Source organism: Indicator indicator, chromosome 12 (genome assembly GCF_027791375.1).
Source record: "Indicator indicator isolate 239-I01 chromosome 12, UM_Iind_1.1, whole genome shotgun sequence".
NCBI lineage: Eukaryota > Metazoa > Chordata > Aves > Piciformes > Indicatoridae > Indicator > Indicator indicator.
Genome location: NC_072021.1, coordinates 23,791,535 through 23,817,451, shown reverse-complemented (window position 1 = coordinate 23,817,451; position 25,917 = coordinate 23,791,535). Strand labels below are relative to the sequence as shown.

Genomic DNA, 25,917 nt, shown 5'->3' with positions numbered 1-25,917 from the left:
TCACCAGAGATGTGGAAGGAGCTGAAGTGTCACATTAGCTGGACTCAGAGGAGGGTGGCAGGGTTGGAGCTGAGCCAAGCCCAGCAGGACATCTCCAAGCCATCCCTACTCCTCATGCCTTCCATCTCTCCTCTCCTCTGCTTGCTCAGCCCAGACAGGGTCCCAGCACCTCCACAATCTGGAAACATCTGAACAATAGCAGGAACTTCTTTAACTTAAGGGTTATGGAGCACTGGTCCAGACTGCCCAGAGAGGAGGTGGAGTCTCCATCTCTGGAGACATTCAAAACCCACCTGGATGTGTTACTGTGTGACCTGTGTGAACCTGCCTTGGAAGGGGGATTCGACTCAATGATCTCCAGAGGTCCAGTCCAACCCCTACCATTCTGTGTTTCTGTGAAATCTTGCAGGGAAGCACAGAACAAGGAAACCAGCTGGGGAGTGAGAAACTCTGGATGAATCCAAGATGACTCTGGGAAATGGGAGATACGGAGCATGCTGGGATAGAGCTTAGAGATCCTCTGTCAGTGGGCCTGGTGATTCACCCCAACCTCTTACACTGCACCTGGTGTTCCCAAGAGGGATCATTTTCTTTTTCTTTGTTAGGTGGTGAGACACTGGAACAGGTTGCCCAGAGAAGCTGTGGACACCTCATCCTTGGAAGTGTTTAAGATCAGTCGGGATGAGGCTTTGAGCAACCTGGTTTAGTGGAAGGTGTCCCTGGCCAGGGCAAGGGGGTTGGAGCTGAATGATCTTTAAGGTCCCTTCCAACTCAAACCATTCCATGATTATTTTTACCTCCTCCAGGGATGATTCAGCTCAGCTCCATGACGATGGGGAAATTCCTGGACCCTCCAGCACAGAGGAAGAAGTGAAGTTTTGGAAGGCAGCCAACACCTCACCAACCAGCTGGCTGCAAAAGCTGCCATCCTTCATCTCCCTCCAGTCCCCAGCGTCCTCCAGTGACCAGGGCTGCAAACTGGAGAAGGACGAGGAAGACTTTGAGGATGAGCCAGGTAGGAAGCACTTGCTCTGAAGCTGCTCTCATTCACTGGGTGGGAGAGTTCTTCTCCTGCTGCTCTCCATGGGTTTGGGTAGGATTGGTGTTCCTTGTGAATCAGTTAACATTGGGAACTCAAACTGGGATGGCACTCAGGACTTACTCAGGAGTGCAAGCCCCTGGCTCTGCTCCTGAAACCACAAGGTAGGGTTTTGTCCTCATATTTGGTTACCAACTCCTTCCTCATCCTCTGAATCGTGCCAAGGTGAATCCATTGTCCCCATGGACTAGGCACTGGCAAGGCTGCACTTTGAATCCTGGGTTCAGTTTTGGGCCCCTCACTCCAAGGGCTGGCTCTGTTCAAATGTAGGAAGGTTTTACAGAGCGCTCAGGCCAGGCTGGATCGATGGGCTGAAGGGTTGGGGGCAAGAGCGTGGGGCCAGCCTCATGTCAGTGGTGCCCAGTGACAGGACAAGGGACAAGTGGGCACAAACTGGAACCCAGGAGGTTCCATCTGAAGATGAAGAGAAACTTCTTTGGTGTGAGGGTGCTGGAGCCCTGGAGCAGGCTGCCCATAGAGGACATGGAGTCTCCTTCTCTGGAGAGCTTCCAAACCCACCCAGACACATTTCTGTGCAACCTGATCTAGGTGACCATGGAGTTGGACTGGATGATCTCCAGAGGTCCCTTCCAACCCCTTCTATTCTATGATTCTATGAAAGCAGATGCTGGAGCATCCATAGGAAAGGAAAAAGGGGCAGGAGCTGCAGATGGCTGTAAAATAATCATCATGATGAAGCAGGTTCCATGCCAAAGGGATGCAGTGATGGCACACAATGAGTCTGGGCACGAGGATGCTGTTTGGTGGCTAGTGCTGAGGTGCACTTTGTAATTAAAGTCTCATCTCAACACAAATGAAGGAGCTTTGGGGCACAGTAGGAGCTGGGGACCCCATGGCCTAACAGGAGAAAAGTATGGAACCATCATCTCACAGGGCTGCAGGATGAGGCCATTGATGCTGTAGGACCAAGTGCTTCTTGAGGACCAAATCCTTCATGGTGGTCAAATCACCAGGGCAGGTGCTTACCAATCTGAGATGCTGTTTTGAGCTGGGCAGGTGGTCAGGATGAGTCCTTGCATAGGTCTAGGTAGTAGCTGGTGTCTGCAGTTGGGTTTGGAGGTCTGAGATAGGATTTGTGGATCTGTGATGGAGTTTGGGGGTCTTCGATGGGATTTGGAGGTCTGTGAGGGGGATGGAACATCTACGGTGGGGTTTGGGGGGGTCTACAGTCAGGTTTGAGCATCTGTAATGGGATTTGGGGGTCTGCAAGGAGGTTTAGAGGTCTGTTATAGGCTTTAAGAGTCTGTGATGGGGTTTGGAAGTCTGATGGGCTTTGAGGGTCTGTGATGAGGATTAGGGGTCTGCAGTGTGGTTTGGATGTCAGTGATGGGGCTTGGGGGTCTGCAATGAGGTTTGTGGGGTTGCAGTGGGATTTGGAGGTCTGAAGTGGGGTTTGGATATCTGCGGTGGCATTTGGAGGCCTGTGATGGGATTTGGGGATCTGTGATGGGGTTTGGGGGTCTTCAGTGAGGTTTGGAAATCTGCTATGGGGCTTGGGGGTCTACGATCTGGTTGAGGGGATCTGTGTTGGGGTTTCAGGGTCTGTGACTGGATTTGCATGTCAGCAATGGGGTGTGGGGGTCTGCAGTGAGGCTAGGGAGTGTACCATGGGGTTTGGAGATTTGTGATGGGATTTAGGAGTCTGAGATGGGCTTTGGAGAGCTGTGATGGGCTTCAGGATCTGCAGTAGAGCTTGGGAGGTCTGTGAGGACAGTTAGGCATCTATGATGGGGTTTGGATGTCTGTGATGGGGTATGGAGATCTTACATGAGATTTGAAGTCTGCTATAGGGTTTGGGGGTCTGCAGTGGGGTTTGGAGACCTGTGATGAAATTCAAGAGTCTGCAGAGGGGTTTGGGAGTCTGAGATGGGGTTTGGAGACCTGTGATGGGCTTCAGGATCTGCAGTGGAGCTTGGGAGGTCTGTGAGGACAGTTAGGCATCTATGATGGGGTTTGGATGTCTGTGATGGGGTATGGAGATCTTACATGAGATTTGAAGTCTGCTATAGCGTTTGGAGGTCTGCAATGGGGTTTGGAGACCTGTGATGAAATTCAAGAGTCTGCAGAGGGGTTTGGGAGTCTGAGATGGGGTTTGGAGATCTGTGATGGGCTTCAGGATCTGCAGTGGAGCTTGGGAGGTCTGTGAGGACAGTTAGGCATCTATGATGGGGTTTGGAGGTCTGCGATGGGGTATGGAGATCTTACATAAGATTTGAAGTCTGCTATAGGGTTTGGGGGTCTGCAGTGGGGTTTGGAGAAATTCAAGAGTCTGCAGAGGGGTTTGGGAGTCTGTGATAGGGTTTCAGGGTCTGCACCTTCCCAGCTTCAGCCTTTCTATCAAGAACAATGTTGGGTTTCTGTTTGTAAAGCCTGAGGGTGACACAAATTGGTGGGTAATCAATAAGGAGGAGGACAGGTTGTTATTATGGAGTGAGCCCAATTGCTTGGTTAAAAAGCCACAACTGGAGAAGATGCCCTTTGAATCCTGCGACAAAGAGGAGAAACAGAGAAGAACACCAGCTCCATGTATGGGAGGGATGGAGTGGGGGTTTGGAAATGATCTTTAAGGACCAGCATGGGCAAGAGCATCATTTTGCAGGGTCTTGATGAGAGTCTGCAGCTGCTGGCCTTTGGAAGAAAGCAAGAATCAAGGAGTGATGTGTGGAGCCTGCTGGTGTTCTCCCATGGGGGATCTCCAAGCTGGAAGAGGAATCCTATAATTTGGGGTGGGTGGAGTCATTTGAGGGCTGTGACGATTTCAGAGCATCCTCCAAAAAGCCCATTCATGCTGCAGGAGGGGAGCAAACTGCTCCCAACTGAGCATCCCAGCTGGGAAGGGTGAGCTTAGTAACATCCCATCCTCTGCCTCTTGTGTTCTTCATCTGGGAGGCCAGAGCCAGAGGGAATATCATAGAATCAAAGGATTGTTTTGGTTGGTTAAGACCTCTAAGATCGAGTCCAACCATCAACCTAACACCACCATGGCCACTAAACCATGTCCCAAAGTCTCTATGTCTTTTGAACACCTCCAGGGACAGTTACTCCACCACCTCCTTGGGCAGCCTCTTACAATGCCTGACCACAAAGAAATCATTTCTCATGTCGAACGTAAATCTCCCCTGGTGCAACTCGAGGCCGTTTCCTCCTGTCCTGTCTTTTGATACTGGGAAGAAACCAACCCCAACACACTCCAACCTCCTTTCAGGTCGTTGTAGAGAGCCAAAAGGTCTCCCCTCAGCCTCCTTTTCTCCAGGCTGAACAACCCCAGCCACTCCTCACCAGAGCTGTTCTCCAGACCCTTCACCTGTTGTTGCCCTTCTTTGGACCTGCTCCAGTACCTCAATGTCCTTCTTCGAGTGAGGGACCCAAAACTGAACCCAGGATTCCAGTGCCCAGTCCAGGAAGACAATCACTTCCCAGCTCCATCTAGTCACACTCTTGCTGGTCCAAGCCAGGATGTCATTGACATTCTTGGCCACCGGACACATGCAACCAGCACCCCCAGATCTTTCTTTGCTGGGCAGTTTCCAGCCACTCTGCCCCAAACTTGGAGCATTCATGTGGTGGTTGTGACCCAAATGCAGGAACCAGCACTTGGCCTTGTTGGACCTCATCCCATTGTCCTTGGCCCATTAATCCAACCTGGCAGATCCCTCTGTAAAAATCTTCCTACTCTTGAACAGATCAAGTCCTGAGTGAGGGGCCCAGAACAGAACCCAGGATTCAAGGTGCAGCCTCACCAGCACCCAGTCCATGTGGACAATCACTTTCCTGCTCCTGCTGGTCAGGCTGTTGCTGATCACTGGAAGAACACTTGGGATAGGCTGCCCAGAGGGGTTGTGGAGTCTGCTTCTCTGGAGACATTCAAAACCCACCTGGGTACATTCCTGTGTGACCTACTGTAGGTGGTCCTGCTCTGGCAGCGGTGGTTGGACTGGATGATTGTTCAAGGTCCCTTCTAACCCCTAAGGTTCTGTGACTTCTGTGATTCTGTGATCCAAGCCAGGATGCTGGTGGCCTTCTTGGCCAGCTGGGTACACACTGGCTCATGTTCAGATGGACTCCTCTACCCTTCCAACACTCATTTCTAGGTAGTGGCCTTTTCCCTATTTCACCTCCCAGTTGAACTGGAGCCTAACTGCCCTCCTTGTACTGATTGTAAGCAAGCTCCCCAATGCAAACCTTTCCAATGGAGTGCTAATTTAATTAGAAAGCACCCATTTTTAGTTAATTTGTTCGAGAAGATCACTGCAAACTCCTGGAGAGAACAGATGTTTCCTCCTTCTCCCTCGCTGAACATTCAGGGCTTTGTAAATGGCTCCGCTCAGCCTTGTTTAGGAGAGAAAAGAGGATTTTATAGCCTCCAACGACCCTTTTCTGTAAACATTTTACAGCTCTCTGCACGTCTGAGTGACGATAAAGCCTGAGCAGCTCGGCAGGCTGCAGCTCTGCCACCATAAGGCCATCATTTTATTGTCATATTTCACGGCCGTAACGTTAATGGAAGATGCTCGCTCCACTCTTTTTGTTTTAACAGCTCCACTGAGCACCTTCCAAACCCTTCCAGCTCTGGAGAGGTGCAGCTCGCCAAGGTTTGTTTACAGCTCTGGCTGCTGGAGGAATCACTTTGCAAATCATAGAGGCATGGAATGTTAGAGTTTGGAAGGGACCTCTGGAGATCATCGAGTCCAAACACCCCTGCCAAAGCAGGATCCCCTAGGACAGGTCACGCAGCAATGCATCCAGATGGGTCTTGAAAGTCTCCAGAGAAGGAAACTCCACAACCTCTCTGGGCAGCCTGCTCCAGGGCTCCCTCATCCTCAAAATAAAGAAGTTTCTCCTTATGTTGAGGTGGAACTTCCTGGGTTCCAGTTTCTGTCTGTTGCCCCTTGTCCTATTACAGGGCACCACTGAAAAGAGCCTGGGCCTTTCTTCTTTGGCCTCCACCCTTCAGACAGTTACAAACATTAGTAAGATCTCCTCTCAGGCTACTCTTCTCCAGGCTAAGGAGCCCCAGGTCTGTCAGCCTGCCCTCATCAGACAGATGTTCTAGGCTCTTCATCATCTTCATAGCTGCCATTGGACTCTCTCCAGTAGAACCCTGTCCCTTTTGAACTGAGGAGCCCAAACTGGGACACCATACTCCAGGTGTGATATCACCAGAGTAGAGAGGGAGGAGAACTTCCCATGACTCAGTGGCCACACTCTTCTTAATGCACCCCAGGACAACATTGGCCTTCTTGGCCAGAAGGGGTTGGAAGGGAGCTCTGGAGATCATCTAATCCAACTTCCCTGCTAAAGCAGGGTCACTTAGATCAGGTTGCATCAATGTGCCTCCACCAATGGCAGCAGGACACCAAGCCCTGAAGTGTGCAAAAAAGGAAAAGGGAGTTGAGAGCATCCTTGATGTGTCTTGTCCTTCACTCAGCCTTTCCACCACTTCCTTCCCCTGAGGGCTTTTGCTCTCATGGGGTAGTTTAGCAGGAGGAAGAAATCTCCACCTTCTTTCCTGATGGTACCCATGAACCCTCCCTGTCTCATGACCCATCAGCCAGGAGGGCTCCAGGGCAGCATGAATCTTGCTGGTCCTTTCTTCACTCTTCTCCTGGCACTTGGCAGATCTTTCTTGCCACCTGGCAGGTGGTGATAGGATGCTCCCATGGACACCCTGATCTTGCTGTGTGATCCTGCTGCAGGTAGATGCTTCCCTCCCCAGCTCCTTGGCCAACACACACTCCGTTGGGCATGGAAGGAGACTTCAATTAAGAGAGTGTCCAAACTCTTTCCTAACTGAATTAACCAACCTCTAATAGAATTGCTTCTTCTAATGCAAAGATCTGTTGAGCTGCAGGTAGTGGTGGGCTGGTGGAGCAGGACCATCCCTTGAGCAGGCAAACACCTATCAGGCTAATTGGTTTCCTGTTAATGGGCTGCTTCTGCTCAGGTCATTAGCAATTGCATCTTCTCCTCCTGAGTCAGCAGGTCCTTAGGGTTTTGGTGGGGGGCTCTGCAGTGGGGGAGGTTTAGGCTGCTTTCATTTACCCTGGATAGCGAATCCAGACATCTTCTGTTTGGTCATGAGTGATTCCTTCCCAGCCTGGAGAGACAGGTGGACTGGTATTCAAGCTGGTATCCTCACCAGGAGGACTCCATGGTGGGCTTGCCCATCCCTCTGCAGCAGTGCTTTGTATCTCACAACCCTTGCCTTCATCCCTCCATCCTTCCTTCTCCATCCTTCAATACTTCCATCTCCATCCTTCCATCTCCATCCCTCCATCTCCAGCCATTCATCTTCCAATCCTTCCATTTCCATCCCCCTGTTCTTCCATCCCCATCCCTTCATCCTTCCATCTCCATCCCTCCATCCTTCCATCTCCATCCCTCCATCCTTCCATCTCCATCCCTCCATCCTTCCATCTCCATCCTTTACTAAAGCCTAATCCTGTTGCAGGGCACCATCAGGCTTGGGGTACCCTCAGGCTTCGGGGTGCTGCAGATATCATGGCTGTTGAAGGCTGGGTTTGGATCTCCTCCTGTCTCGGTGGCTCTGAGAAGGTCCCATGGTCAGAAACTTTGTTAGTATTTAATTTCCTTATTGCAAAGTGGCCAATGTAGTTGAAATTTCCAATAAATCAGATGAGTGTGGTGACTTCTAATTGGGCTCTTGCTCTGAATCAAAATCATCATTTCTTAGCCCACAAAAGGCTCTCAAAAATACTCTTTGATTCACTCTCCACCTGGACCAAGCCTCCTGCACGTTTCCAATCCTTTTCCCTGATTGATCTGCAGAAGACTTTCAGACCTGCCAAGTCTCACTCCTTTGCCAGGACTGAAATTTACTTCTTCCATATTAATTTTTTCCCAGTTTTTTAGCGTCTTGCCCACTTCTGGAGTTGCAGAGAGCCAGAAGGTCTCCCCTCATCCTCCTTTTCTCCAGGCTCACCAATCCCAGTGTCTCTAACCACTCCTCACCAGACCTGTTCTCCAGACCCTTCACCAGCTTCTCTGGACCCACTCCAGCCCTTCAATGTGCCTCTTGGAGTGAGTGGCCCAAAACTGAACCCCAGATTCCAGGTGTGGCCTCACCTGTGCCCAGTCCAGGGAGACAATCCCTGCCCTGGTCCTGCTGGCCACACTTTTGCTGATCCAAGCCAGGATGCTTGTGGCCTTCTTGGCCACCTGGGCACACACAGGCTGTCTGTCTATCAACATTCCCAGTTCTTTTACTCTCTCTTGGGAGGCAGAAGCTCAAGGTGGAGTTTTTGGTGCAGGATATCTCACCAGAGGAATTTAATGCAGGATCAAGCCAAGGAGATCCAGCCCCTCAAGCTGCTTTCTCTGCCCCTCTGCTCTGCTGAGACCCCACCTGCAGTCCTGGGACCAGCTCTGGAGTCCTCAGCACAGGAGAGGCATGGACCTGTTGGAGCGGGGCCAGAGGAGGCCACAGCAATGATGGGAGGGCTGGAAGCCCTCTGCTGTGAGGCCAGGCTGAGAGAGTTGGGGGTGTTCACCTTGGAGAAAAGAAGGCTCCAGGAGACCTTCTGGTGGCCTTCTAGTACTTAAAGGGGCCAAGCTGAAAGAGGGGGACAGACTTTTCAGGAGGACCTGTTCTGACAGGACTAGGGGTGTGTGGTTGAAACTGAGAGTGAGAGATTGAGACTGGAGAGAAGGAAGGAATTTTTTACACCGAGGTTGGAGAAACCCCAGCCCAAGTTGCCCAGAGAGGTGGTAGATGTCCCACCCCTGTAACCATTCCAGGTCAGGTTGTTTGGGGGGTCTCAGCAACCTCATCTAATTGCAGATGTCCCTGTGACTGCAGGGGGATTGGGCTAAATGACCTCTAAAGATCCCTTCCAACACAAACCATTTGATGATTCCATAGTTCCCAGCAACTTTCCTTCTCCCCATCTCCCTCCCAGCCTCAAAGCAGTGGAAGAAAAGCAATTTTTCAACCCCTCAGAGATCGGGAGTGGTGGGCAGGCAGGGGATTTGGGCTTTATGATCCTAAAGGTCTCTTCCAACTGAAGCAATTCTATGATCTGGGGACAAAGACCAGACCCACCTCCTTTCATCCCCCATCTGAAGGGGATTACCCACCTTGAAATTTCTTTTCAGTGCCCCTTGAAGCAGCATCTGAGTGAAAGCAGGGAAGCTCCAGATCTTCCCTGTTGGGTGCATCTGGAGCCTCTCAGCAGCATCTGAGGGACAGCCAAGTTCTATCAAAAAATCTAGTGGTACCACCTGAAGCTTGATTTACTGCTCTGTCCTCCCCTTGGACTTGATAATATATTTTTATTAGATTCCCTTCTTCTCCTTCCCTTCTCCTCCTCAAGAGTGGCAACTTTCTCCATCTGCCTGACATCTTCTTAGGCTTAGCAGAATAAATGTTGGTTTTCATCAAGAGGAAGGATGTTGGAAGTCCTAATTCTCCAGTGAGGTTGACAAGCTCAGCAGAAGCCTCCCAGCTTTCGATGGGGAGCTCGTGATCCAACTCTGGTTCTTCTCTTTTGGAAGCAGTTCCATCATCATAATGAAAAAGGAGTTTCTTAGCCTGGCTCTCACTAACTAGAAATGATTTACCTGGTTCCTAGAAGATGGATTGGGAGGCTATGTTGATGCAGAGGGGAAAGGAGAGGTGGGGGTGGAAGGAGGAGGGGGAGAAGGAAGGCACTTTGAGATGCAACCCAAGATTGATCATGCCATTTGCAGGATCTCCCATGCACAAAGGCAGAAAATGTATTTTCCTTTGCTAGGAAGTGAGAGGAGTGACACCACCCCCACCTTTCTCTCCAGGTTTTCCCCCTCCCTGATTTTTTGAGCTGTGACATTTGCCCATCCCCAGCTGTTTCCTCTTTTCCAGGAGCAGCATCTCCCTCCATGCATGGTGAGAAACTGGACCTTTTTAGTCCTTTTACAACCAATTCTGGGGTTTCTTTCCTGGTTACCCTCCTTGATTTTGTGCGGAACGAGTTTCACATCAAGCATGGATGCTCTGAAAGCTTCTCAGCTCTGTGCAATGTGGTACCAAAGTCAGGGAGCTAATGGTGGTTGATTTCCAAATAATTTTTCTTTCTTTTTCTATACAAAACAGAGAAGAAATTTATATTTCTACTTCTTTAATCATTTTTGCTCTGAGTTACAAAGTGCAGGTTTTGTATCACTGCCTGGATATTAGCTCACAAAGTTTCCTCAGGAGAAACTGAGACATTTCCACTATTGTGGGACCAAGACCATGGCTGCTGGTGGGTCAGGAATGAGTTGATGCCCATTTTGACCCCTTGGGGTTGATGGGCAGCAGCTCTGCTGGATCTTGATTACAGCAATCAAGGTGGGATTTGGAAATTCCAAGTTGGAGAAACCCCATCTGGTTCCTGGAGAGGCTGAGTGAGGTGTGATGAGGGTCTGCTCAGGGTGTAAGCATAAAGTCATGGAATCATGGAGTCACAGAATCATGGAATCATATCCTGGTTTGGGCTGTAAGGGACCTTAAGGATCATCTGATTCTAAGTCCTTGCTATGGCCAGGAGCACCTCCTACTACCAGGCTGCTCAAAGCTTCATGCACCCAGACTTTGAATCTGGGCCAGGTTGGACCAGGTTGACGTCTGGGACCCTCTTTGAGGTAGGCACAGTGCTTCAGCAAGCTGAAGTCATCTTGGCAGGATGCTAGTGGTGGATTTGGTCCTTAGACTTTTCACTGTCATGGCCACAGCACCCAGCATGAGTTAATCTCTTGCTTGCTGTTGCTCTGCTCTTCCCTACTCCAGCCCAGACCTTAATTTCAGCAACCAAGGTGGGATTTGGAAATCCCAAGTTGGGAAAACCCATCTGGTTCCATGCAAAAGGGCTCCTGGAGAATCAGGAGGGTGGTCAGTGGCTGTTGGGTGCAATGAGGGTCTGCTCAAGATGTGATGAGGGTCTGCTCAAGGTGGACTGAGGGTCTGCTCAGTGTTGCTGTTCCTCAAAGCCAAACAGGGCTGCATTGTTGTTGACTAATGGCCAAGTGTGTGGTGGCTGCTGTGCAGCCTCTGATGTATGGGTGTTGTATTAAGGGTGGAAAGGTGCTAAATGAGCCCTCTTTATTCTACATAAATTAGCTCCAAAGCCCATGTATCACTGCCACCACCATGTAGACACCAGGGAAATTTGTTTACCCAAGTTTAAAAGCAAAGCTAAGCTCTTGGTGACTCCTTAGGTTTGGATATTGCCTGAGGTTCTCACTCCTCCTAACTTCCCTGCCCCATAACTTTCTCCTTTGGATTTTTAAGGCTGCTAGAAGGTGTCCATGATCTCACCTTCGTGTTGGACATCGTTGTACTGTGTCCAGCTCTGGAGTTCTCAGCACAGGAAAGATGTGGACCTCTTGGGGAAGGTCCATAGGAAACCACAACAAAGATGGAAGGGCTGGAGCACCTCTGCTGTGAGGACGGACAGTTGGGGTGGTTCAGTCTGGAGAACAGAAGGAGAGACCTTCTTGTGTCCTTTCACTACTTAAAGGAGCCAATAGGGACAAACTTTATCAGAGCTTGTTGTGACAGGGCAAGGGATGGATGCTCCTCACCCACATCTCAAGGGATTTCCAGGGCAAACCAAGCCAACCTCATTGACTTTTCTCCTTTTCTTCCTCTCCACTCCCAGGTAGCACCAAAAGGAAGAGGACTTTGCCACCAGCATCCTCCCAGGACTCTGAAAACCCCCATCTGGAAGAGGGTGGCAAAGGTGGGTGCTAGCAGGGTTGGGTGCTGCTGTGGTGGAACTCCACTCTGAGGGTGGTACAGCACTGGATGAGGCTGCCCAGAGAGGTGGTGGAGTCTCCATCTCTGGAGTCATTTAAAACCCACTTGGACACCGTCCTGTGCAACCTGCTCTAGGTGGCAGGAGGATTGGACTAGATGAACTTCAGAGGTCCCTTCCAAGCCCTGTCACTCTGATTCTGTGGAGGATCACCCTCATTTCCACTGCCCATGCTCATCTCTGGTGTGTTAATGCACCATGACCAGGCAAGAAGAAGCCTGAGGGTGTCCAGATGAGTCCATCTCCTTTTCCTTTCCTCCCTGCAGGCAAACAACTGCAGATCAAGCCCCGGCTGTGAGCAAGACCCAACTGCATGGCAGCCAAACCAGCTCAGGAAGAGCAGAGCTGGGCATGGCCTTGGCACCTACCTCAGGACACCACACCCAGATGTGACACCACATCCTCTGCTCGTTTGTCTGGGCACATCATTTTGGCACGGAGCCAGGTGACATCGCTGAGGAACCATCACCCATTCCCATGTGGAAGCAGCTTTGAAATGTTTTAATTTGCCAATAAATTGTCTTTTCAGCCTGTTTCTTGAAGGCAAGACCTACCACCAGCCTCCTTGGTTGCTTGTGGGGCTGAGAAGAAGCTTCCATCCCCATTGATCCTCCCTCAGATCGTGGTTCTGCTGCTGTCCTGGACATGAGGTGACACAGGGACCTGAGGAGCTTAATGCCATCACTCAATGTGCCCACATTCAGGTCAGCCACTGTGTTGGAGACAAGCATGGCTGGTGGTCACAAACCACCATGCTGGGATGTAATGGGGTGGAAAGCCCCGAAGTGGCTCAGTCCTCATCTCTCTATGCCCAGATCCCACCTGCATCCATCCTGCTCCATCTCCTTGCTCCTGGGAGGAGATTTCTGGGAACAGAGCCACGTTCCAAGAGCTGGGAACAAGGCTGAGCTCACACCAGATGCTCCTGCAGCATCTTGAGATGTCCCATGGCTGGTTGCACCCTAACTCCCACCTCTCCACATCTCAACAGGGCTTTGGTCTCCCTCAGAGGACCCAAACCCAGGGGTTTTTTTTAGGGTCCCTCCAAATCCAATCAGGAGCAAAGCACAAGGGGAGCACTGTACCAAGTGCTGTTGGCCATGTGGATGCTGCTTTGCGTTCATGGCTACAACTTCCAAGAGGATTTTAGGGTGGTGGATGCTGTTCCCTTACATGGATGGGATTTTGGGGTCAGCTGTAGCATTTCCTGGTAAGAGCTGGTAGCAGCCATGTGAGGTGGCCAGATTTGTCCATCCTCTGCTCCTCAATCCCAAGTCCTGCAAGGGAAATACATCAGCAGGGCCATGGGTGAATGCTGGAGCTCCTTGAGAACCCAGCAACCAGCTGCATCCAACAGTGGGGTGGGTGATGGAACCACCACGATGGTGTGGGCTCAGCTGTGCCATGGCTGTGGTGAGGGGCTGAGGGCTGCAGTTTCACCCCCTGGTGAAGGGCCCCATGGGGGTTTTTCCTGCCCTGGGTGAGCACCCATGGGTGCACACACCCCACGGAGGGGTCTTTTTATCACTCCACATGGACATTTTCCCCATGCCAGCTTGTGGTGAAGCCTTGGGTGTCTTGAGTGACCAAAGCCACGATGTCCTCAATGCTTGTCACCTCCCTGAGCTCCTGTTTAAGGATGTTGCTCACCTGGGAGAAGAGAGGTTTAGTGCCACTTGAGGAGCAGTTTGAGGTGGCCGTGGCCATGTCCCCCCCGGCCATCGTGGAGACCACTCATACCCCAGTGTGTGTAACAGTTTTTGGGTAAATCCTTGGTTGTCTCTGTTGCTCTTCAATATCTTTCATTAACCCTTTGTGTTTTGATTTGTAAATAAAAAGGTTCTGCCCCAGGATTCCTGGTCACAGCGTGGCTTTGCTCAGTGCTTCATCACCAACATCTCGAGAAGCTGGTGGAGAGGCCTCTCTGCTCCCTAAATCTGTCAAGGTTTTTAAATCTCATCACTTTTTCCTCCCTTCCTCCCAAAATACTGAATCATGGAATAGTTTTGGTTGGAGAAGACCTTTAAGATCATCCAGTCCAACCATTCTCTAACTTTCCCAAGGCTGGTGCTAAACCATATCCCTTAGCACCACATCTCTGTGGCTTTTAAAGATCTCCAAGGATGAAGAATCAACCACTTCCCTGGGGAGCCTGTTATGATGAACCTGCTCCTTCCATTCAGTAAAGAGGTTTTTTTTATAACCAACCTAAACCTCCCCTGGGGCAACTTGAGGCCATTTCCTTTTGTGGTATCCCTTGTTCCTTGGGAGAAGATAGCAACCCCCACCTGGCTCCGACTTCCTTTTGGGCAGTTGTAGAGAGCCAGAAGTCTCCCCTCAGCCTCCCTTTCTCCAAGCTGAACAATCCCAGTTCCCTCAGTTGCTCCCCACCAGACCTGTTCTCCAGACCCTGCACCAGCATGGTTGCCCTTCTCTGGACCTGCTCCATCCTCTCAATGTCCTTCTTGGCGTGAGTGGCCCAAAACTGAACCCAGGATTCCAGGTGTGGCCTCACCAGTGCCCCCAATACAGGAGGACTGTTGCTGCCCTACTATTGTGACCACAGAGTTTCTGATCCAAGCTGGGATGCTCATGGCCTTCTTGGCCACCTGGGCACGCTCTGGCTCATCTCCAGCCACTGCTGACCAACTCCCCCAGGTCCTTTTCCACTGGACAGTCTCCAGCCACTCTGCCCCCAGCCTGGAGCCTTCATGGGGTTGTTGTGACCCAAGTGCAGCACCCAGAACTTGGCCTTGTTGAACCTCATCCCACTGGCCCTGTACCATCAATCCAGCCTGGCCAGATCCCTCTGTAGAACCTTCCTACCCTCCAGCAGCTCAGCACTCCCACCCAGCTTGGTGTCATCTGCAGACTTACTGAGGATGCCTTGGTGCCCTCATCCAGGTTCCTGATGAAGATATTAAAGAGAACTGGTCCCAATGCTGAGCTCTGGGATCACCACTGGTCACTTTGTTTCTTCACATGGTGGTTTCCTATCAAAAAACTCCCTGAAGTTGTTCAAAATCACCCTGCAAATCCCCAAGGATGGCCAGTGCTGGCTGATGGTGACCAGGAGCTTCAATGCTTGGTGGCCACAGCTCATTAACAACCAGGCTAACAAGGATTAAGGCTCATTCTGCACTAATTAAGTGAAGCAAAACCAGGAGCTCATGGAGAGTTTGGCCACCCACCACTCTCACCGCTCCCTTCTGAGGAGGGTTGGAATTTATGCTGCTTGGGAGGTGATTAATTTCCAAGCCAGGATCAATGTGGCCCCTGAAGAGTTAGCTCTGAGCCCTAGTGGGTTCCACTACCAGCCAAGACACCTCGATGATGGGTCCTGGTCAGGGGGTTTATCCATTTTATCCAACCTCCCCGTGAAGATGGGCAGGTTGCAGTGGTGGGGACATGGCTGGGTTGTCCTGAAAGCCCAGCAAGGACATGTTGTGAGGGTGTCTTGGCTGGAAAAGTGGCCCAGGGCAGTGTTTCTGGAAGGCACCATAAACAGTTCCTGGAAAAGCCCTCTTGGCACAGCTCTTGGTCTCCTGCCGCGGAAGCAGGTGCCCAGCTCACGTCACCCCCAGCCACCCCTGCTCACTTTTCTGCCTGTCATCAGGGTGGCTGTCCCCTGCCCTCCTCCTCCTCCTGCTTTTCTTCCTTCTACTTCTCCTCCTCCTCCTGCTGCTTTTCTTCTTTCTACTCCTTCTCCTCCTCCTCCTTCTCTTCCTCCTCCTCTTCTTCCTTCTCTTCCTCCTCCTCTTCTTCCTTTTCTTCCTCCTCCTCCTCTTCTTCCTTCTTTTCCTCCACCTCCTCCTTCTCCTTCTCTTCCTTCTCCTTTTCATCCTCTCCTTTTCCTCCTTGGTGCCCATAGCTGATCCCACCATGGACACATCCTCTGCATGACCTTTTCCCTTCCCAGAATCACTTCAAATCCTTGTCCATCCAGCAACACCAGGAGCAGTGCTGTGGATGCTGGTGGAGCATGACCAACATGATACCACCATTGTGAGATGTGGCTAAATGGCCACGGTGGTGTTGGGTTGACAGTTGGACTCAGTGTTCTTAGAGGTCTTTTCCAACCAAAACCATTGTATGATCTCAGGTGCACATCACCCTCTCCATGAGGTGATGTCCCCTGTGAGGGTATCCCCTAGCCAAGAGCACCCCAGACTGGGTGTGGTGATGGTCTGGGGTCATCATCAACCAAGTGGGCAGCCCCCAGGGAGCCATCCCTGCTGGAAGGGTTAAAGGGGCAGAGGAGCTGCCCGTTCTAAAAGCGAAGGGTGATGCCATCCCTCTGCCATCCTGTGGCCTCCAACCTGGTTATGTCACTTGACCTCCTGTGAGTAAACTTAGAGGACAGGTTCAGTGTGGTGGGGAGGGCTGGGGACATGCCATGGGGTGGGGGGGGGGCAGCCACCCTGCTAAAAATACCCAAGCTGGGGGTGTCGTGGGCCAGCACCAGCCCTGTTGGAGCCCAGCCCGTTCCTAATCCCTTGGTGGCTCCTGGCCCATGGGGGTGGTGGCAGCTGCTGAGGGGGGCTGGGTGCTCCCCAGGGCTCTGTGTTCCTCTGTGGAATGTGGTGCCCCACATCCCACCACTGCCCTGGGACAGGGGTGCTGCATTTGAGGTCATGCAGTTCAACACATCAAGGTTCAGAACATCCCCACGAAAAGGGGGTTCCATCCAGATGGTCCTCTTTGGTCCCCTCCCTCCAGTTGGGGTGGGGGCCATCCCAGTATCACCTGCTCAGTTTGGGGTCTCCAAGATGGGATATCTGTGTCCTAGATTTTCCAGTGTGGGATAACTTCCAGTATCACTGAAGCCCTGGGGCTTTCCCTGCATCCATGACCTGCACCAAGGGGGACAACACACCCCAGTCTGCCCCAGCTCAAGACCCAAAGCCTACAGAGGTCAGATCCAGTAAAATCAGTTATCCTGGGGGTTAATTATTGGGAAAACACTGGGATAAGGGTTTTCATCCCTCCCCCCCCCCCCCCCCCCCAAAAAAAAAAGCTTTTTTTGCATTAATTCAGCCCAATTTGAACACCACCCCCCACACCCCAACTCACTTTTCTGCCTGTCATCAAGGTGTTCCCTGCCTTCCTTTTCCCCATCCTCCTCATCTTCTTCTCCCCCTCATTTTCCTCCTTGGTGCCCATAGCTGGTCCCACCATGGACACCAACCTCTACATAACTTTTCTCCCTCCCCAAATCACTTCAAATCCTTCTCCATCTACCAACACTTGGATCCATGCTGTAGATGCTGGTGGTGCATCACCATCGTGGTGGACATGACACTTTGGGACATGGTTTAATAGCCATGGTGGTGTTAGGTTGGTGGTTGGGCTTGATGATCTTAGAGGTCTTTTCCAACCAAACAGGATACCACCTAGCACCCATGGAGGGCAGTGTCTCCCACCCAAGCCCACGAGTAGGGATAGCCATCAGCTGGACAAGAGGACCATCACCTCCCACATCCCACGGACCTGCTTGTGGGGTAGGATGCAGCCAGACTGGGATGTGGTGGGACCAAAGCTCCATCCTGTGGGATGCTGAGGGTGATCCTGGGCTCCAAGGTGAGAAATGGTAGGTGGTGGAAGAGTATTGATAGTTTCTTTGGGATGAAGCCCTTCATCCCTTGGGGTGGGACAACTCGATGATGACTGCCCCATGCCTCAGTTTCCCTCAAACACCTTGATGTGGGGAGCAGCTGCGCCCACGACTGGAACCAGGCTGCCTCATCCTTGACCTCAATCCATGTCCCTATCCTAACCCTGATCCTCCAGTGCTGTCCCTGACTCCCCAACATTGACCTTGACCCCAGGAGGTGGCATGACTTGGAGCCAGGACCTCATGCTGTGGTGGGCTGAGCACCTCATGGTCACCCCAGCCAGCAATGTCTTTTCTATGTGCTCCATGTTGCTCCTCATCCTGAAGCTGGTGGTGCTGCTTGCCACGTGTCAGGTAAAATTTGCCACCTCCTGCAGCACCAAACCAGAGGCAGTGGTGAAACTGGTCCCAGTGTGGCTGGTCCTGGAGCTAATATAACAAAACAAAACCAACCAACCAAACAAATCCCTAAAAATGAGTGTATGGATCTCCACAAGTGTTTCCTGTGTCCTAGGAAGGATTCTGGGCAGCTCCCAGATGTCAGGCCTGGCACCCACAGGGGCACAGGAGGTTGTGGTCCCTCAGTAAGTTGATTTAGGCTCAAGGATCCCTGTTTTGGGTCTTTCTCAGGGTTGTTTTTTTTTTTAGGAAAACGTTTTTGTGGGATGTTTTTCCTCTCACTTTTTGCTCGTCCTGGTCTGGGCTCCAGGTGGGTTGGTAGGAGCTGAGGGGGCATACCTCTCAATACCCAAGGGATACCCAAGGGATCTAGATGGGATGCGCAGGGATGAAAGGGGGATACAGGCGGGCATGCAACAGGAGTGCCGAGGGGATGCCTGAGGGATGCAGGTGGCATGCAAAAGGGATGTCCAGGGGATGCAGGTGGATGTCCAAGGATGTCCAGGGATGCCTGGGGAATGCCCAGGGGATGCAGAGGGATGCAAAAGGGGTGTGCAGGGATGCAGGGGAGACGCCCCAGAGGATGCCCCAGGGGTTATAGGTGAGATGCCCAGGGATGGAAGGGAGATGCCTGGGGGATGGCCAAGGGATGCAGGAGGGATGTCTAGGGATGTAGGAGGGTGCCTGGGGGATGCAGAGGGGGATACCCGGGGATGCAGAGTGGATGCAGAAGGAGGCAGGGGCGACACCCAGGGATGCAAGGTGGGATGCCCAGGTCACGACCGCCTCACCCCTCTCCCTCAGACCTACCACGGGCAGCACCGAGCCCCTCGGATACTGACAGCCACCCTGGGGGCGTTACTATGGGGATATGCAAACATAACGGGTTGTTAGCTCTCTGATAGGCTAGAAAAGGACAGATCCCGCCCCGGGGGCCGGGTTCGAGGTGTTGGGGGTGTGTGTGGGGAGGGTGGGTGCCTCCTTTTTTTTCCCCCATATATGAGGCGGAGGGTCCCATTCAGCTGCCCGGCGGTGGCGGCAGCGCCGAGCAAGGGGCAGGGTGCGGGCAGGGGTCCGGACCCCGCCCCCGGGCACCGTGCCCGTGGGGAGGAGGAGGAAGAAGAAAAAGAGGAGGAGGGCAGAAGAAGGCTCCCAGTCCGGGGAGGTGGGGCCAGGGCAGGTGCCAGGGGAGGCAGGAAGGGGCGGGCAGGGCTTTGCCTGCTCCTCGCCATTGGGGAATCGACCGCAAGCAGCGGCGGAACTTGCCACGGGATTTAGCTGAAGAGTCCAGGCTAGAGAAGGGAGCGGATCCCGCACCCACGGGGCTGCGCTTCCCGGAGCAAGCAAAGTGAAAGAGACCAGCTCAGAAGGCACCGAGCCCGGCTGCAGCCCGCAGCGGAGTCTCTGAGCCGGCGAAGCCCCATTGGAGGGTCCCGGAGCCGGGGTGAACCCCACAGCAGAGTCCCGGAGCCGGCAAAGTCCTATCGGAGGGTCAGGGAGTCCTGTTAAACCCCGCAGCAGAGTCCCCGAGCCGACAAAGCCCCAGCGGAAGCTCTCGGAGCCCGGTTAAACCTCGCAGCAAAGGTCCGTCGGAGGCTCCGAGAGCCGGACTGCATCTCACAGCAAAGCCGCATCGGAAAGTCCCACTTGCACGCTGCAGAATAGCTTCGTCGGAAGCTCCCGGAGCCCCGCTGAACCCCGCAGCAGAGTCCCATTTGAGTGTTCCAGTGGAAAAGCCCCACAGCAGAGTCCCGGAGCAGGCAAAGCCCCGTCGGAGGGTCTCAGAACCCGGTTAAACCGCGCAGAAGAGTCTTGGAACCCGGCTGAACCCCGCACCAAAGCCCAGTCGGGGAGTCCCGACAGCAGAGCCCCGTAGAGGGGTCCTGGAGCCGGGCTGAACCCCGCAGAAAAACCTGTCGGAGGCTCCCGGAGCCCAGTGCAACCCCGCAGCAGAGTCCCGGAGCCGGCAAAGCCCCGTCGGAGGCTTCCGGACCCCAGCTGAACCCCGCCGAAGGGTTCCGGAGCCCGGGTGAAACCCACAGGAGAGCCCCGGAGCCGGCAAAGCCCCGTCGCGGAGTCCCGAAGCCCGTCTGACCCTCCCAGAAAAGCCTCATCGGAGCGTCCTGGAACGCAGTGCAAGCCCGCAGCAGAGTCCCGGTGCCAGCACAGCCCTGTCCGAGGCTCCCGAAGCCGGGCAGCACCGGGAAGCCGAGGCCCGCCAGGGGCAGCCGGTCTCGCCGATCCCCCGGGGACCCGCGCTGGGAAGAATCTCCGGAATCCCATTTGGGTGAACGGTGGTGGTGGTGCCCTCGGGGGCTCAAACTGCCCCCCTGTCCCCTCTCCATGGACTGAGATGGCCTCGGAGCTGGCAATGAGCGCGGAGCTGCCCACCAGCCCCCTCGCCATCGAGTACGTGAACGATTTCGACTTGATGAAGTTCGAAGTGAAGAAGGAACCGGCGGAGGCGGAGAGGCTGTGCCACCGTCTGCCTGCCGGGTCCCTGTCCTCCACCCCGCTCAGCACGCCCTGCTCCTCCGTGCCTTCCTCGCCCAGTTTCTGCGCTCCAAGTCCTGGTGGACAACCAGCACCAGGTCCCCCAACTACTACAGCTGCTTCCCTGGGCTCCAAACCTCAGCTAGAGGAGCTATATTGGATGTCGGGTTACCAGCATCACCTGAATCCTGAAGCTCTCAACCTGACACCGGAGGATGCGGTGGAAGCGTTGATCGGAGCTCCACACCATCATCATCATCACCATCAAGGTTACGAGCCTTTCCGACCTCAACCTTTTGGAGGTGAGGAGCTTCCTCCGGCAGCTCATCATCATCCTGGTCACCACCATCACCACCATCACCACCTGCGTTTGGAGGACCGCTTCTCCGACGACCAGTTGGTGAGTATGTCGGTACGAGAGCTCAACCGGCAGCTGCGGGGCTTCAGCAAGGAGGAGGTCATCCGCCTCAAGCAGAAGAGGAGGACCTTGAAGAACCGAGGCTACGCTCAATCCTGCCGTTACAAGCGGGTCCAGCAGCGGCACATCCTGGAGAACGAGAAATGTCAACTCCAAAGTCAAGTGGAACAACTCAAGCAAGAGGTGACCCGCTTGGCCAAGGAAAGGGATCTGTACAAAGAAAAATACGAGAAGTTAGCCGGCCGGGGGGGCTTCCCAAGGGAACCCTCCCCATCCACAGCCCCCAAACCCACTGCCGACTTCTTTATGTGAGCCACAAACCCATGGGTGGTGGTGGTGGTGAGGGGGTGCCCCCTTTTTTGTCCTCATGTAGGGTGAGCAACCCCTCTGCTTGTATAAAAGTTAATATTATTATTATTTCCCGCCCCCTCCCCTCTTGAAATTTTGGGGAGGGATCCCGGGGTTGGGGAGGGAGTGGTGGGGGGAGAGATCCTGGAGCCAGCCTGCATGCGGGACGTGTATGGTGCGCTGCCCCCCCCCCCCCCCCCCCCCCCCCTCCAGTTTTCCCCCTTCCCTGGGAGCATCCAGGAGATTCCCCCTCCCAATCCCTCCTTATCCTGCTTGTTTTTATCCCTTTATTTTAATTTTTGGAGGGGGTCTCTGAGCCGGGGCGGGGGGGTCCCAGCAGCGCTGCACCCTACCCAGCCCCACCACATCCACCTAAAACCCTCTGCAAATCCACCCCGGCTGGCAAATCTGAGCCACATTTAACTTATTCACCCTTGTAAATATGTAGAAATTAGTTTAGTTTTTCTGCCTTTTTGTTTTCTTTTTTCGGGGGGGGTGGGGGTGTGTATTTTTTTTTCTTTAAGCCTATATTTTGCTTGGTGGTTTATGATGAAAAAAAAGAAAAAAAAAACACACAAAAAATAACCAAAATCTTTAGAAAAATGGACAAAAAAAATTTAACACAAGTCTTAAAAAGTTTGTATGAAATAGCATGCAAATAATATCCAAGTTAATTTAATGATGTTGGGAAGAAGCCGAATGCACTATATACAGGAGTCAAAAATTGGGTTAAATAATTGTTTTATAGAGATTTAAAGTTATCTATGCTCTTAAAAATAGTGGGGAGAGGGAGGGTGAAGGGAGGGAAGGGTGGGAAACAATTTTAGGGTGACCTAAAGGAAAAAAACAAATAAAAGGCAATATAGTAAAAATCTATGGACTGCATAAACAAAATAAGGGTTGGCTGCTATCTCACTATGCACCAGATTTATTTATTAAACCCTCGGAATATTTTAAAACCTTGATGTTTGATGAAGGGAAAGGGGAAAAAAAACGAATAATAATGCACATTATTTCTTGAGTGAAAATAAAAAAAAAAAAAGAAAAAAAAGAGGAAATAAAAAGAAGAATTTTGTGCGATGGGAAATGAAAGCGGAGCTGCTCCTGCGCCCCTAAAAATGGGGTTGGGTTTGTTTTGTTTTGTTTTTTAATCGAGTTGCTTATTTAAATATGAAAAAAAAGGGTAAAAAAAAAAGAGGGTTTTTTTTTTCAGGGGGAAAAATATGTAAAAATTTTGGAGAGAGGGAGTTTGGGAGGCTGGTGCATTTTAGGGACTGAGGGTACGAAGTGTTTTTAATGACCTGTTGTTTCAATTTGTGACGGTTTTAATGATGTTGCATCAAGATAAAATAACTAAAAAAAAAAAAACAACAAAACTTATATTCAACTAGAGCTTGGGTTGGGTTTTTCTCTCCATCTTCCAACAGCATCACCTTTTCCTTTCGGGTTTTCTTCTTCTTTCTTCGGGTCACGGTGTTGGGGTGGGGAATAAATGCAGCATTGACCATCACCCATGAGCCACCAGCAGCTCTGAACTTTTTGGGTTTTCACTTTTTCTGCCCCCTCCTTTTTTATTACCTTTTATTTTTCTTTTCCCCTGGCTGGAGGGTCTCAAGTCACCCTGGAAGACTTTCACCCACTGAAAATAAAATCACCTTCACCCCAGCTTGGATCCAGTTTGACACCATCCCGCTGAGCCTGATTTTCAACGGTAATGAATTCTTTTTACTTCTTGCTTTAGAGTTTTTAATTAAGGGAAGGAGGGGAAAACCCCCCTCCCCACCAAATACAACATCCATTTCTTCCTAAAGGCAAACTTTAGGATTGGAATTTTTATCCATATTTTGGGTTTTTTTGGGACTGGTTACAGGGATTTATGTCCTCGGCAGCTCTGATCTGCGCTGCTGGGAAGCTCAAACAGGGCTGCCCCGCTCACGCTTTTCCTGTCTGTGCTGGGCTTGCTGGGGCAATTTACAGCACAAGCCCTGGGCCCACACATTTCAGAGCATTTTGTCTATGTTTTTAATATCTATATTTATTTTTTCTCCTGTATTTTTATTTTTTTTAACCCAGGCTCAGCTGTGGCAGGTCTGCAGCCCAGCATGTTGGCTGCAGTGTGATTTCCTTCATAAATCACCTCCCAGCTGATGCAACCCCCTGGTACCAGCTGTCCCTGGAATTTTGGGGGGAGTGTGACCCCAGGACCTTCTGTTCCTGTTTCTTCTGCTCCCCAAAACCTCATCCCTCTCTTTTTTTTCAGCCACTTCGGGCTTGCTGGTGGCTAATTTTGCCACCCATAATATTGTTTTTGAGCAGCCTGAGCTCGGCTCACTCCCAGGCTCGTTTTTTGGGATGGGAGCTGAGATGTATGGTGGGAATTCTGCGGCAGGGTTGGAAAGAAATGGGGGGCTTGTGGTGGAGCTTCACACCCTATTTCTATTTTTATTTTGAACTGGGGAAGCTTTGCAAACCTGGCTGGAAACGAAAAGAACCCAATGCTGCCACTCAGGCAGCACCTTGCAGAGCATAGCCTCCTCTCCCTGGGTTTTCTAGGGGGTGAATCGCAGCTCCCTGTTGGCTTACCCCAAATTTTCCTCCCAACATTCCCCCTGCTTGGGCATATTTTTGGGGAGAGCTTCCAGCCACCCACTTCATGACTAAATAAGGAGAGTTTGGGGAGGAGGAGAAGGGATAGAAGGGATTTAGGGCCAGCACCTTCCCCAAAACTGTCCTGGAGACCTTGGACCCCTTCATTTATTTCTTCACCTCTGGATCTCACTGTGATCCACTTTCCCCATGGACATATCCTGTGTGTCACCAGGAGCTGGTGCCCCATTTCCCAGTTACAATGGGGCTCAGTGGAGGAACAGAGCTGGGTTTGGGGTTCTGCAGGGTTTGTAAGGGGGGGGGGGTTGTCTCACCATGGGGTCCAGCATGATGCTGGTGGGGTGGTTGCGATTGTCTTCGACTCCACAACACCTTTTCCCACCACTGTGACAGAGCCAAACCATCATTTTGGGGTTGAGGTTGCCTAATTTTCCCTGTTCCTTCTTTTCCAACCCTACTTGGCCCCTCCAGCCTCCTCCTTTTCCATTTCTATTTGTTTTTTTTCTGGGATACACCAAGCTGGGGAAGGCTTAACCTGGATCTCACCATGTTGCTGCCCTCAGAGCAGAATATTTTGGTGATCATGATGTTACCCCTTTATTCCTGATCCTCCAAGAGCAGCCTTGGGTTGGGAAACAGAGCTGTGCCCCCTAATTCCTTGCCCATCTCCTTTTTTTGTTTCCCACTGATTTTATTTTTTCTTGCAGCACCTCCTGGAAATCCCAAGCAAGGTAGTCACTGGAGCAGGGCACAGGGTGGTCATCCGTGGGGGATCTCATCACATTGCAGCTCCCTAAGGGTGATTTTGGGGCACACCAAAGTGACATTGGGGTTCAGTTAGGGACCCCCCCCCCAGTGATCTCCTGCTGATTTGCTCCTAGGGGAGGGTTGTCCTGGATTTGTCCATGGTCCCTTTGATGAACAAATAAACTAAAGTGGTTGATGCCCAAATGGGGCTTTTTTATGCCTTGTCTCCTTGCTGGGGTTGAGCCCCCCTGCACCATGAGCTTGAGGAGGGTATCTGGGGGCTCCCTGTTTGGTTTTGCACTGGTTTTTTTGTGGGGGAGGGGAGGGTGCAATGTATTGACCTTCACTGCAGGACGCTATTCATCGCAGGGCTGCATGTCCACGATCCATGGTGGAATATGTTTTGGGATTTGGGATGGGATGGGGGAGGCTGTTGGCGTGTGCTGCCCATGCCGCAGGGCTGCGGATGTTTGTGGGTGCCATGGCTGCCTGTCAGAGGAGGGTGTGTGGATTTGGGGGTTGCTCTGATCTCTTTTTAAAGCTTTCTTTCCCTCATTTCTACACATCTTTGAGCTGGGCTGGAGCTCCTTTCCCTGAAATGGGGCTGGAACCCTCTTACCCAAGAGGCTGCTGTTCTTTGGGGGGTTTTAGGACCTCTGAACATTGCACACTCCCTCCTGTGAGGTTCTACATCCATCCCTGGCCATCTCCTGCACTGTGGTCCTACAGCTTCGGGCAGATGAAAGCAGAAGCCCCTCAGTCCCACCCCAACCCCATGGGGTGCACTAAAGGGTGGTTGGCTCTTGGGGTGGGAGTGTGGGGACAAACCCTGAGGGTTGGCAGGTGTTCCTCTTTACCCCACTCTCCTGCAGAGCATTTAAAACCCATTCTCAAGCTTTACTTGCACCCTGACACTGGCTTGAAGGTACCATGAACAACTGAGGCTCCTGCAGACATCCCCACTGATGGGTTTCACACGCCTTCTCCATAGGGATAAAAGGTGATTTGAGGAGGGGGTGTGTGTGGGATGCTCCATCCGAACACCACAGCACCCCACAGAACCTTGCCCAAGCCCACATGGGTGGTTGGAACCAGTTAAAACCCACTCACCGACTGGTGCAGTGCAGTGCCCTCCATGGCATTCCCAAATAGGGATTCACTGGATCCTTGTGGATTCTGCAGAGGCAGAACACTGCAGGGGGTTTGATCACTGCGGCATCACCCAACCCCCCCTCCTCAAAGGCCTTTCTCCTCAATTATTGATGCTAAAATCCGAGGATTTCCCCCCAGAACCACTGCAGCCTGCCCCAAAATCTTGGTAATGGGATCGTTCCAACCCTGGAATGTCAAATTGTGGTTAAGGCAGCAGGATGGGCTG

At 52.0% G+C, this 25,917-nt stretch overlaps 2 protein-coding genes across 2 annotated transcripts in view; both read left to right on the top strand.

Moving 5' to 3' along the window:
• Positions 1-19,591, top strand: part of ZC3H3 (zinc finger CCCH-type containing 3) — a 164,720-nt gene extending 145,129 nt beyond the window's left edge. The window contains exons 12-15 of the mRNA XM_054385407.1: positions 807-1,015; positions 11,758-11,838; positions 18,949-19,091; positions 19,445-19,591. Of these exons, the coding sequence (XP_054241382.1) occupies positions 807-1,015; positions 11,758-11,838; positions 18,949-19,091; positions 19,445-19,591 (580 nt within the window). The remainder of the gene's footprint in view (positions 1-806; positions 1,016-11,757; positions 11,839-18,948; positions 19,092-19,444) is intronic.
• Positions 19,592-20,279: 688 nt separating this feature from the next.
• On the top strand, positions 20,280-21,149 carry MAFA (MAF bZIP transcription factor A). The gene has a single exon (XM_054385475.1). It carries the CDS (start codon positions 20,280-20,282, stop codon positions 21,147-21,149), a length of 870 nt encoding a protein of 289 aa, XP_054241450.1.
• The last annotated feature ends 4,768 nt before the right edge of the window (positions 21,150-25,917 follow it).

What these genes read in the sequence shown, in the direction of transcription:
- MAFA (XM_054385475.1), top strand. Translation starts at nt 20,280, where the DNA reads ATGGCCTCGGAGCTGGCAATGAGCGCGGAGCTGCCCACCAGCCCCCTC.